The sequence below is a fragment of the Eucalyptus grandis genome, chromosome 11 (genome assembly GCF_016545825.1).
Source record: "Eucalyptus grandis isolate ANBG69807.140 chromosome 11, ASM1654582v1, whole genome shotgun sequence".
NCBI classification, from domain to species: Eukaryota; Viridiplantae; Streptophyta; class Magnoliopsida; order Myrtales; family Myrtaceae; genus Eucalyptus; species Eucalyptus grandis.
In genome coordinates, this window is record NC_052622.1 from 20824210 (window position 1) to 20837530 (window position 13321).

Consider the following 13321-nt stretch of genomic DNA (forward strand, 5'->3'; position numbering starts at 1 on the left):
AGAGTCTGTCTTCTGGTTCTTCCAAGTATAGACTTTGATAAAATCATTTACACATTCTATCATTTGCATAGTCTGTTATTCAACCATTAAACACGTTAGTAGCCTTTGATTTATTTTATCATCTTCAAAACATCATAAGAAATTTCCCTAACAATAAGTTCTATCGTGAAAGGAGATGCAGCTCCCTCCATTTCTTCATGCCCAGCCCTACCTAACCAGCTTCCATGGTCGCGGCGAGTCTTGAAGAAGCAACCGGGGGATTCTTCAAGTAATTGTATGCCTTCTAAAGAGGATTTGGAAAGACACCTAGGACTAGTCAGGAGGTTTTCTCTACGTGAGGTACAACTTATGACAAACAATTTTGCCCTTGTTCTGGATGAGAGCGGATTTTCCATGGTTTATAAGGGAAGCTTAGTGGACGGTTCTCTAGTAGCTGTCAAGAGATCGCTCCTGACGGAACTAAAAGTGAGCAGCATAGTCAAGCACCGCAACGTGCTCAGTCTGCTTGGGTTTTGCATCATACTTACAGAACTATTTCTAGTTTATCCGTTATGCCTTGTGGAAGTAGAGTTGCCAAGGCGCTTGCTTACTTGCATGAAGACTGCGATCCCAAGATCATCCATCGAGTGCCATAACAGCCCTCCCTTGATTGTAATAATTTTTTTATAACTCCAATGCCATGACCTTTTTTCTAATCATTTAAGTGCCATATAACTTTTTAAAAACATTCCCCATAAATGTTATATTACGTTGGATTTCTAACACTTTGATAAATGTTTATAAAAAAATTCATATTTAAGTGATCGATCGAAAGTTATGACACTCAAGTAAATGTTTTTTAGAAGTTATGATAATTAATTGGTTGAAAAAAATTGTGACATTCAAGTGAGGGTCATATTAAAGTTATGACACTTATTGTGTCATTGTTTTTGGAAAATTCATAATATTTTATAAATAAAGTGAAATATTTTGAAATTCTTAATGCTTATACAAAACCAAACCCCATTGGGCAGTCAATTTTTTTTATTAAAAAAAGAATTATCTAATTTTGTCAAAAAAATGTTTATTGATCAAGAATGTATGATTTTCCAAGTTTTATTCTATATATCATGAGAAAAAGTATTCGCACAATGGAGTTTGTAGTTCTTCTTATTTGATTGCTACGAATGGAATCCTTCAAAAAAAAAAAAACTATATACAAGTTAAGATGATCATATTTTTTAAAGACGTATATAGTCCCACAATCTAATTTCCTACAAAAATCTCAAACTTTAAGTCCAACCTTAATTTTGTCATGAATTTTTTTCATCTAAAAAGAAATCACTCATTCTAATTGAAAATCCATCCACGCATCGAAAAATCACTACTGATTTTTTCACGATTATCAACGCTAATAATCAATCTTGAGTTGGTATGCGTATTTTCTAGATAAATCGATTTAGGAAATGATTTTGACCCGGCGCCGGGTCTCCCTATTAGAAGGACCAGACGAAGCGTAAGCGTCGTCGTCTAGCACCCCTCACTGTTGCATGTTAAGTTGCAACAGGATTTGGTTTTGACTTTGTTACAACACGGAGAAAAGAAAATTTCAGGGATGCTTCCGGGGCTAATAAGTTCAGCAGCAGGTACCTTCCAGGATGTTACCGAGAAACAACCCAGTTGACGTGAAACCCGGGCCATAGGCTCCATTTAAATCAAATCTTCCACCCCTTCAGAGCGTGAACCATACAGACACATACCAGCAATACTGATTGCATCAGAAAGATGGTTTTCAAATTTTACACCATCGATCTCACCGAGGATGTCGATGTTTCCACTCTGTTTCCTCCGCCTACTCCTCCTCCGTCATCCACCGTTTGCCTTCCACTTGGCAAGAGCTTCACCCGAGCCATGGCTGTCACGGGCAGAGCCGCTGAAGGCATTTCTCTCGGGTTCACTGTTCCTGCTGTCGAGGTTTCTTGCTGGAGGCCGAAGACATCATCCGACGACTCGAAGCTCCAATTACTTCAGCCCCAGGTGCAGCTTCGAAAATTTACGTACCAGGTGAAATAGCTAGTACGAGTACCTAGAGGGGGGGTGAATAGGTATACAAAAAATTTCTCGAAGCTTGCACGATATTTAAACAATTAGAGAATTTGCAACAGTTAAAAATTCAATCGCAAGACGAGTAAGGGAAAGAGAGAATTGAACAGTCGGTTTATAGTGGTTCGGCTTGATTCAAGCCTACGTCCACTCTTTCGACCGACAGCCGATTGGCTGGATTCCACTATGATCAAAGAGTTGTTACAGGTGTTGATCTTCCTTGATTTCTAGGTGTAGATGATCTACCACACTCACTCAAGGCATCACCAAGTATAAACACTCTCTGTATACAATTTCGCTCGCCTCAACTAACAATCAAGGATCTTCGGACTGGAATTTTTCTATCGATCACACACTTAAAACAACTAGAACGTCTTCCTTTTATACTCCTTCATGCCATCATAGCCGTTGGCACTTACCAAAGGAATTCCTCCAATCTACCCGTTGGACGGAATCAATCAAGAAGATCATCCGAGCTATTTAAGGAATTCGATGATAGCCCATCAATCTCGTTCGCCCATACAATCGGGATCTCGGTTTCCAAGAATAGAATAATCCAAGATTATTTCGTCGACCATCGGATCTTCAATCGATCTTAGATAAGAATTAAAGAATCCAAATGATTATCCAACCAAAGAATCTATTCCAGAGGATAGGATCAAATCCTCAACCATAAACCTCGGCTTTGGATTTCCTTCAACACCGGATTAGAAAGACATCGCGAGAATAATTTTGAGTCTTGAGTCTTGAGTCTTGAGATTACAAAGTCTTGAGACTATAAAGTCTTGAGACTTTAACTATCGATATCCAGACTTAGACTGATAGAAATGTTTTGTCACTTCAAAATATTCTGGAAAGATTTCTCCAACAATCTCCCCTTTTGATGGTGACAAAACTTTCTTGAAGATTTGAACAACTTTGACCTGCAAAAACATTTCTCAAGCAATATGGCTAACTCATAAAGATTAATAAACAACCAGACTCTGCATCCACAGCAAATTGGTTAGTCTTTCATGAGTAATACCATGTAACAATACTTGATATAAATGCAACTAGTCAAGCATCAAAATCCACAGCCAATTCAGTCTAACACTCAAGTTCAAGTTCTCAAGTCATACTAAAAATAAACATAAACACAAAAGTCAAATAAAGTTTTAAAATAATGTTTGTTCAAATTGGTTCTCCCCTTTTGTCATCATTAAAAAGAGGGTGAGAAAGGAGTCATGTCTGCTGGGAATGCGCACGATCTGGAAATCCCCAATGGACTGGACTACTCCTTCGAGCTTCTTCAGGTCTTCTCGCAGATGAGCTACCTCCTCTCTTGGCATTGGCTTGAAGTTGCAGAGCTAGGTCTTTGAATTTATCTTCCAGAGAGACTGAAGATGCTTGTCCAGCATGCTTCAAAGCTTGGATTTCACAGTCTAGAATATATATCTGGTTACGCATTTCCAGAAGAATATTCATGATACTACGAAGATCTGCAGAATCATCCGTCTATGTACTGGCATTGGCTTTCTCAGATGGTGTGTATGCAGACGATGGTGCTTCTGTACGGTCTGGCAGATTTGGAATCGACGTATCACCTTCTTCAGGCAATTGAGAGACCTGAACTTCTTCTGGGTCTTCTGGAGATTGTCTTAGATCTTCAGCAGCATGAGGTGGAGACCTCTCTTGCTCGCTAACTCCCCCTGTCTCTAGGACATCGAAAGGGGAAGAGTGATGATCATGCTCTTGATTTCCTTCTCTCCATTTATCAGCAGACTGTTCTTTTTCTTCTTCTCCTTCTTCCTCAACTTCTTTCTCCTTCTCTCTCTGTTCTTCTTCTTCTCTGCTCTGCTGAAGTTCTGTCGGATAAGACACAGAACGTCTTGTTCTTGTCAGTGCTGGAATAGTGGGATCTTCATCATCTTCATCCTCATCCTCATCCTCCAGATAAAAGTTCTTTTCCTCTTTTCGATGAAGCACCAATGGCCTTCTTTCCTTTCCTTTTTGAAGCGTATTTGGAGATTTCACTTTGAATTTCTCCATTGCCTTAGAGAGTTCTTGCGTAGCATCTTCATTAACATTTTCAACCCTACCACCATCTTATCACACGTTCGAACACAAAAAGTATGTGGCGTTCAATATTCGATGTCGAAGATCTTGGTCACGAGACCAGGATAAGGCAATTGTTCTTTGTCTTTGACACCGCTTTGCCGTACATATGGAAAAGAATAGTGTGCGGGAGAGAAAACTTCCGTCCTGAGTTGATCGCATACATCAATTTTGCTTCAGAAAGAGACACAGAAGTCTTTGAAGTAGACTTAGGTCTGAGACAATTGATCACAATCTTGTGAAGCACAATGTTGATGGCATTCATCCTGGAATAGATAATTTTATTATCTACATCCCTATCTTTGAGAAGATCCAGAGTAGTTCGAGCAGGTGAGACTTTGATTGGGAGATAGCGTCCCCGTTCAACTCCAACTATGTCCGTCAACATATTCACATCTACCACATAGACTTTGTCTCGAACATCGAATGAAATTCTATTCGCATCCAAAAAGCTAAGATTTGAATAGAAATAAGCGGTCGATGATCATACCCGTCTCAGTAGAGTCGGAGCGAGAAAGTCTTAAGTTGAAGCAAATTCAACTTCTCTCTTAGGTTCAAGTTGATGGAATCCAGGAAGTCAAAATCGACACTTCTAGGGTTGATTACCCTCTTTTCAACAGACTGAAATACACTTTTTCCTGATCCTTGGATTTAAACAAATCCATCCGATTTCCTTTCACCTTTGCTGCCACACCCATTCTAGGTTTAAATTCAAGGAACATTTTGTCATCATCGTTCCCGTCAATCGATTTTGTCCTGGCATACGAGGATCACTTGGAATGTTCGCAAGTGCTTCCTCCGCTTTTCCTTTCGGGGCAATTCCCCATTCCTCCATTTTCTTCAAAAGATACTCATTCCCATAATTTTTGTCCTTAAGGAAGTCATCTATATAGTTCAATGGAGTACCTGTGCTTTTCAATGCACGATAAAGATTATACAAAAGGAGGGCTTTTGAACTCTTACCGGGTCGGCATCCTCGATTATCTCTTCTTCAGTTATGACTTGCACTTTGTGGGGCAGGAGATGCTGAATGACGTGGAGGAGAGCGAATCGGACTTTGTCGCTGACTTGGTAAGTCTTCTTCCTCAGTGAGATCGAAATGAGTCGGTCCCTTCTTCATTCTTTGTGGTCCCCTGTTTGCGATTCTTGATGATTTCCTCGAAGACGACATCTTTCTTTGTCTATTGGAGGATTCCTTTACTTGCTTTCCCAAGAAAAATGACCACTTTCTCGACGATGAACAAAGAGTAAAAACAGTATCGAGAGGAGAGTGCCTTTTAGGGTTTTGAAGATTGGGGAAAGGAAAAAAAAACTGTATATATATAACTCAGTTTTGAAAAAAAGAAAGTTCAATCGGTGCAAGGAAAGTGAACGATCACTTCTTTTCAAAATCAATAACTGCCAAAATTATTAAATAAAAGATCGTACCTTTTCGAGTTAATATAACTAAATGACAATTAGTACCTTTTAGATGAAATACAACTTACGTCTTTAGCCATGGATGATTGAGTCTCGGGATTTAGAGTCTAAGAGATCGAGTCTTACGCTTGGTGAGTCTCTAGACTTTAACTTCTTCAAGCTTCAAAATGTTGAGTCTCGAGCGGATAAAGTCGAACCGATTCTTCTCCAAAGGCTTTGTGAATATGTCCGCTAGTTGACTTTTGAATCAACAAATTGAATCGAGATTTCTCCATTTTGAATATGATCTCTAATGAAGTGATGACGAATCTCAATATGCTTTGCTCTTGAATGAAGGATTGGATTTTTGGTGAGATTGATAGCGCTGGTGTTGTCACATCTGATTTCTGTGCATGAGTCTTCAATGCCAAAGTCTTGTAGCTGTTGTTTTATCCATAGAATTTGCGAACAGCAGCTTCCAAGAGCTACATACTCGCTTACGTCGTTGAAAGAGCTACGTGCTTTGCTTCCTCGAAAACCAAGACACCGTTCTGTTTCCAAGCAGTTGACAAGTTCCAGAAGTGCTCTTTCTATCGACTCTACAACCGGCCAGATCTGCATATGAGTATCCTAGAAGATTAAAGTCTCCCTTCTTTGGATACCAAAGACCGATGCTTGAAGATGAAGCAACGTATTTGATAATTCGTTTCACGGCAATGAGATGTGATTCTCTAGGATCCGATTGAAACCTAGCACAAATACAAACACTAAACAAAATATCAGGTCTAGAAGCATAAGATAAAGAAGTGAACCGATCATGCTCCCGTACACTTTTGATCTACTTTCTTCCCTTCTTCATCCTTGTCTATCTTCTGAGAACATGACATTGGTATGTCGATCTTTTTGCACTTTTCCAATCCAAACCTTTTGACAAGATCATTCGCATATTTTTCTTGATGGATGAAAGTTCCTTCCTTCATTTGTTTCACTTGGAGTCCAAGAAAGAATGTTAACTCTCCCATCATACTCATTTCAAATTCATCCCGCATAGACTTAGAAAATTTCTTGCAAAGACTTTCATTAGAGGATCCAAAAATAATGTCATCAACATATATTTGAACAAGTAAAAAGTTTTTGTTTTCCTTTTTGATAAACAAAGTAGTATCTACTTTACCTTTGACAAAACCATTTTGTAATAAAAACTTACTTAGTCTCCGTCGTACCAAGCTCGAGGTGCTTGCTTTAGACCATACAGAGCCTTTTTCAGTCCGAAGACTGAGTCTGGCTTCTTTGGGTCTTCAAATCCAGGCGGTTGTTCCACATAAACTTCCTCATAGATAAATCCATTTAGGAAAGCACTTTTGACGTCCATTTGGAATAACCTGAAATTTTTGTAACAAGCAAACGCAAGTAATAGACGAATAGCTTCTAACCTTGCAACGGGCGCGTAAGTCTCGTCATAGTCTATTCCTTCTTCTTGCGTATACCCTTTGGCCACGAGTCTTGCTTTGTTTCGTCTTTACTTTTCCCTTTTCGTTCATTTTGTTCCCGAATACCCATTTGGTTCCAATAACGATTTTACCTTTTGGTTTAGATGTCAATTCCCAAACATCATTGATGTTGAACTGTCTGAGCTCTTCTTGCATAGCTTCGATCCAGCTTTCATCAGATAAAGCTTCTTCTATGCTTTTTGGTTCAATTTCAGAGATGAGAGCCACAGCACTAGATTCTTCATGCCTTTTTGATCTGGTGCGGATTCCTTCATTAAGTTCGCCAATAATAAGATCTTTGGGATGACTGGTTTGTGCTTCCAGTTACCGGTTGATGATCTCTTTCTTTATTTGATTCTCCATGAGCGTCTTGATGATGGACTTCCGAATCTGAGATGCTTCTTGAGATGTAGACATTTGAAGATCTAGAGCGGATTCGGTCTCTTCGTATCGAGTCCGGCTGGATTCATCTTGCACTCGAGTCTTGGAATTTGACATTCATTGATTCTTCCACAGACCGGCTTTTTTTGTTGTAGACTCTGTAGGCTTTGCTTGATGTAGAATATCCAAGGAAGATGCCTTCATCTGATCTCCAATGCTCTGGGTTCTTGTTGGTCCGAAGAGATCCATATGAAGCAACTGCTTTCCCAGAATGCATGGAGTGCATAAGTCAGACTTTTGGTATGGCAGTTTAGGTAGACCTCGAACAAGCTGCTTTGAAGAGATTTTGGCTAATTGCTTCTTGTTGATATGGCCAAGTTTTCTGTGCCATAGAATTGCTTCATCTAGAATTGAGGTTAAGCATTGTTCTTCATTTGGCTTTACATCAAGGAGGTAGATGTTTCCATGCCTTCGACCCATGAAAGACTCGAGTCGAATCTTTGCTAATTCCAGAACATATGCCTTCTTGAAAGAAGATCTTGTAACCAGTATCACACAATTGGCTAATGCTGAGTAGATTGTAGTTGAGTCCTTCCACTAGAGAGACATTGCTTATTGTGAGATTTCCAATTTTCGCAGTTCCGAATCCCACAATACTTCCTTTGCTATTTCCTCCGAATGAAACTTTTCCACCATTTACTTTAATAAGCTTTATGAAACATTTTGAGTCTCCTGTCATGTGTCTTGAGCATCCGCTGTCAAGATACCACTTTACCTTCTTTTGACGAGACTCCGCATTCAAAAAGAGTCTCAAGCTTTCTTTGGTACCCAAATTTTCTTGGGTCCTTTGGTGTTAGTAGGATGAGCATTATTAGGCCATACTCTCTTAAGGCTTCCAAACCATAGGACACTCTTTTTCAAAATGATCCCGATTGTATACTTAGAACACCTTAAAGCATTTCGACCTACAGGCTTTACAAAAACTCTTTTGAAATGATTTTTATAAGCCTCTCTCGATGGTCTTTTCTTAATTCTTTCTTTTACTTTCGGAAAATCAATCAAAGGGATTGTTTCAGCTGTCATACCTAGACCCGACTTATTGAAGTAAGGTCTTTGGATTGAAAGGACTTTTTCAAGTTTTTCGGACCCTATTGAAAATTTCTTTGAAATATTTGATAAATCAGTTTTTAAGAAAGCATTTTCTTTTGAAAGATTGTCTTCACTCTCTTTAAGAGTAGAAACATTCAAGTCTAAATTTTTACCTTTTCTTCTAAAATGTTTTCCTTTTGTTTTAAAACCTGAGTTTTCCTTTTAAGTTCGGAAATCTTTTTAAGAGAAGTCTTAAGACTAAAACATAACTCATCAATATATTTAGAGACTTTGACAGGGATTTTATAATCACTTACCTCAAATTCACTGTCCGAGTCGATCCAGTCCGAGTCGATTGCGCCATTAGACACAAGGTTGGCATATTCCTCATCACTCTCTTCACACTCGTATCGCTCCCGTTTCGGCTTTAAGAGCTTTTCGAGATTTCTCAGCTTTTCCTCTTTTCTTTTTCAGAAGAGGACAGTTGGGTCGATGTGTCCTTCTTTTTACATTCAAAGCAAACTACATCTTTGTTTGGTTCCTCATCATCAACGAGACTTGGTCTGCTGTCTCCGAAAACTTTGTTTCTTTGGGATGAACCTTCTGCCTTTTCTATTCAGTTTTCAATCTTCTTATCATGAGGGCGAGCTCCTCATCATCCATATCATCTTCAGAATCTGCATCATCAGAATCATCATTTGATTTTAGTGCAATAGATTTCTTACCTCTTGGATCTTCGTCTTCATTAATTCGTTCCACTTCGTAAGACTGAAGAGTTCCAATCGGTTAGATCTCTGAGATAATGGCATGATTCTTTGCGTCTCTCTTATTGAAGTCTTTATATGATTCCAATCCTTGGAGAGTCCACGTAGAAGCTTGTTCACCTTCATGGGATCAGAAATTTTTTGTCCTTGGTTCTCAAGACCATTGACAATATCTGTAAAACGACTAAACATGTCAGGTTATAGATTCTCCTGGTTTCATTTTGAAGGATTCATATTGACCAAGAAGAATGTTAATTCTGGTCTCCTTCACTCGATCTGTCCTTCATAAGTGATATGTAACTTTGTCCTGGACTTCTTTTGCTGTAACACAAGAAGATATTCTGTTATATTCAGTTGGTGACAAAGCACAATATAAAGAATAAATTGCTTTAGCATCGAGTGCTTGTCTCTTGTTTATTTCTTCTTGAGACATTCCGCTGGTTTCAACAGTTTCTTTCCCTCTTTCGAGATTGATGCAGCAGCAGGAGTGATTCCTTTTCCACAACGTCCCATTCCGAGGATCCTTTGATCGTAGGAAAGCTTTCATCTTGTTTTCCAGATGTTGTAATCCTTTCCATCGAAGTAGGGAGGTCTGGTATTGCTTTGCCCCTCCATCAGCCCCGGTGCTAGCATACTAGCCATAGATCTTTTACTCTGAAGTAAAACACTTCAAACAAAGTAAGAACACGGGCTCTGATACCAATTGAAATAGCTAGTACGAGTACCTAGAGGGGGGGTGAATAGGTATACAAAAAATTTCTCGAAGCTTGCACGATATTTAAACAATTAGAGAATTTCCAACAGTTAAAAATTCAATCGCAAGACTGAGTAAGGGAAAGAGAGAATTGAACACTCGGTTTATAGTGGTTCGGCTTGATTCAAGCCTACGTCCACTCTTCTGCACTGACAGCCGATTGGCTGGATTCCACTATGATCAAAGAGTTGTTACAGTGTTGATCTTCCTTGATTTCTAGGTGTAGATGATCTACCACACTCACTCAAGGCATCACCAAGTATAAACACTCTCTGTATACAATTTCGCTCGTCTCAACTAACAATCAAGGATCTTCGACTGGAATTTTTCTATCGATCACACACTTAAAACAACTAGAACGTCTTCCTTTTATACTCCTTCATGCCATCATAGCCGTTGGCACTTACCAAAGGAATTCCTCCAATCTACCCGTTGGACGGAATCAATCAAGAAGATCATCCGAGCTATTTAAGGAATCTGATGATAGCCCATCAATCTGTTCGCCCATACAATCGGATCTCGGTTTCAAGAATAGAATAATCCAAGATTATTTCGTCGACCATCGGATCTTCAATCGATCTTAGATAAGAATTAAAGAATCCGAAATGATTATCCAACCAAAGAATCTATTCCAGAGGATAGGATCAAATCCTCAACCATAAACCTCGGCTTTGGATTTCCTTCAACACTGGATTAGAAAGACTGTCAGTGAGAATAATTTTGAGTCTTGAGTCTTGAGTCTTGAGATTACAAAGTCTTGAGACTATAAAGTCTTGAGACTTTAACTATCGATATCCGACTTAGACTAATAGAAATGTTTTGTCAGCTTCAAAATATTCTGGAAAGATTTCTCCAACACCAGGAACTGGAAGTCGCAACTGGCAATTTCAGCCAAGAGAATGTTTTGGGCCGAGGTGGGTTTGGTACGGTCTACAGAGGAATTTTGCTTGATGGATCTCTGGTGGCAATAAAGAGATGTTTCCGACCATCTGGCTCTGCTGAAGTGGAGGTTGGGAGTATGGCCAGGCACCGGAATCTGATCCAAATACTAGGCTTTTGCGATTCAACGGAACCACAAAAACCTGTCAAGAAAGGAAAGACAAGAACAGAACCGGTAGAGTACCTGCTGGTATATCCATTGGCGGTCAAGGGAAGTGTAGCTTCCCAGTTAAAGGAGCGCACCGCATTACAGCCCACTCTCGATTGGCCTACCGGGATGCACATTGCCTTGGGAGTAGCGAGAGGGCTCTCGTATCTTCACGAGGGTTGCAGTCTTCAGATAATTCACTGCGATATAAAGCTTTCGAACATTTTGTTGGATGAGAACTTTGAACCTCTAATTGGGGACTTCGGCTTGGCAAAATTCATGAATCACAAAGATTGGAACCAGCAGATCCAGAAGTCGAAAAGCACTGGGGCACAACACCAGATGGCTGAAACCGAAGCAGTAAACAACCACGAGAGGCCCTTTTTGGCTCTGGAAAGATCAGCAGAGTTATACAGTACCTATCGAATATGTGGTACATACGGATATATGCCTCCAGAGTATATGATGCGAGGGGAAGTCTCGGCAAAGAATGATGTCTTCGCATTTGGTATGGTGCTCCTCAAGCTTGTCTCTGGTTTGAAGCCTCTTGTTCATTTGTCGGATCAAGGAATGAATGGTTTTAAGCGGGTGAAATATCTTCTGGAACATAACGAGCTGGGAGGTCTGATTGATCCGAGCTTGAGAGGAGACTATGATGAGTATGAGGCTAAGAAATTAGTCAAACTGGCTCTCTTGTGCCTCCAAGATTCATCGACAAAACGACCCACAATGTCGGAGGTAGTCCAGATTCTAAACGGAAGCTGCTTAGATGAAAGATGGGAGAGTGAAAAAGAGGAGATGGTAGCTGATATCTGGCAAACTAGGCCTCAATCTTGCAGCATCCTCACTGACTTAGCATCTCATCTTGATCCAGTGGAGCTATCAGGACCGAGATGATGTCGTTGTCCGGCAAGTGAGCAGCCTTAGCATCATATTTTTACAATGGTCATGCACTAGTTGAGAAACACGCGTTTTCTGTTTTTCTGTTTTTTTTTTTTTCCCAATGTGTTGTTGTCATCTTTGTCATTAATTGAGAATTTAAAAGATCATTAGTCATTTCAATGACAGTGAACTAGACTTGTTAAACGGGTGAGTCGGCTCGGTTTGGGTCGGGTCATAAACGGTATGACCCAAATTGATCCATTTAATTCATTTATAACTCATTTATTGTAGTGCAAAATTTTTGACATATACTCGACTTGACCTATACTTGATCCATAACCGACCCATTTAACTAAACTTAAGAAAGATAATATATATATATATATATATATATATATTTAAATGGAATTGTTTTATACAACACAAACTTAATGGACAATTTAAAATAATTATTTAAAAAATAGAATTTTAATTATTTTTATTTTTATTTTTTAAGAATATAATTTTTAATTTCCTTTTTCTCTTTTCTCTTTTCTTTTTATTCTTCTTCTTCTTTGGCTGGCCACTGACCATGACGACAATTGGCGATCGGCCATAGGTGAGCCTCGAGCTCACTTGGCTCACCGACGCTAGCGAGCTCAAGGCTTGTTAGATCGGCGAGGCTCGAGCCTCGCTAGATCCAGCGAGCTCGAGCTCGCCTAACGCCAGCGAGCTTGAGGCTCACTAGATCGACGAGGCTCGAGCTTGCCTCTTGCCGAGACATGTCAACAAGGCCTCCACCTCTCCAAATCTGGTGAGCTCGAGGCTCACCAGATCGGCGAGGCTCGAGCTCGCCCCTCACCCAACACCGGCGAGTTCAAGTCTCACTAGATCGGCAAGGCTCGAGCCTTGTCGGACATCGGTGAGGCCTCCACCTCTTCAAATTCGGTGAGCTTGAGGCTTGCTTGGCCGATCGCCAGCCATCGGAAGGAGAAAGAAAAAGAAAAGAAAATTAAAATGAAAAAATAATTATGACTTCGATTTTTATAATATATATATATATATATATATTTGTAAAGTTAAAGAGGGAAGAGAGAGATTGTGAGGTTTTGGTTGAAAATGGGTTTTAAATCTAGCCCATTTAAGACTTACTTAAGATCTACCTATCTTAAGTATTTAATTGTTAAATCCATTTAACCAATTTATTCAAAAAATAAGTGACCCATTTTGCCACCTCTACAGTGAACTACTTGGTTTAATTTCTTTTTAACCAAAAACACAGACCATAGTGACAGGAGAGATGCCGAAATAGCTAAAATAG

The 13321-nt window shown here is 39.6% G+C and overlaps 1 protein-coding gene across 1 annotated transcript; it reads left to right on the forward strand.

Moving 5' to 3' along the window:
- The first annotated feature begins 1708 nt into the window (after positions 1 to 1708).
- Positions 1709 to 12206, forward strand: LOC104425353 (LRR receptor kinase SERK2). The gene is made up of 2 exons (XM_039304530.1): positions 1709 to 2043; positions 10915 to 12206. The coding sequence occupies exons 1-2, from the start codon at positions 1765 to 1767 to the stop codon at positions 12034 to 12036; spliced, it is 1401 nt and encodes a 466-aa protein (XP_039160464.1). The 5' UTR covers positions 1709 to 1764; the 3' UTR covers positions 12037 to 12206.
- The last annotated feature ends 1115 nt before the right edge of the window (positions 12207 to 13321 follow it).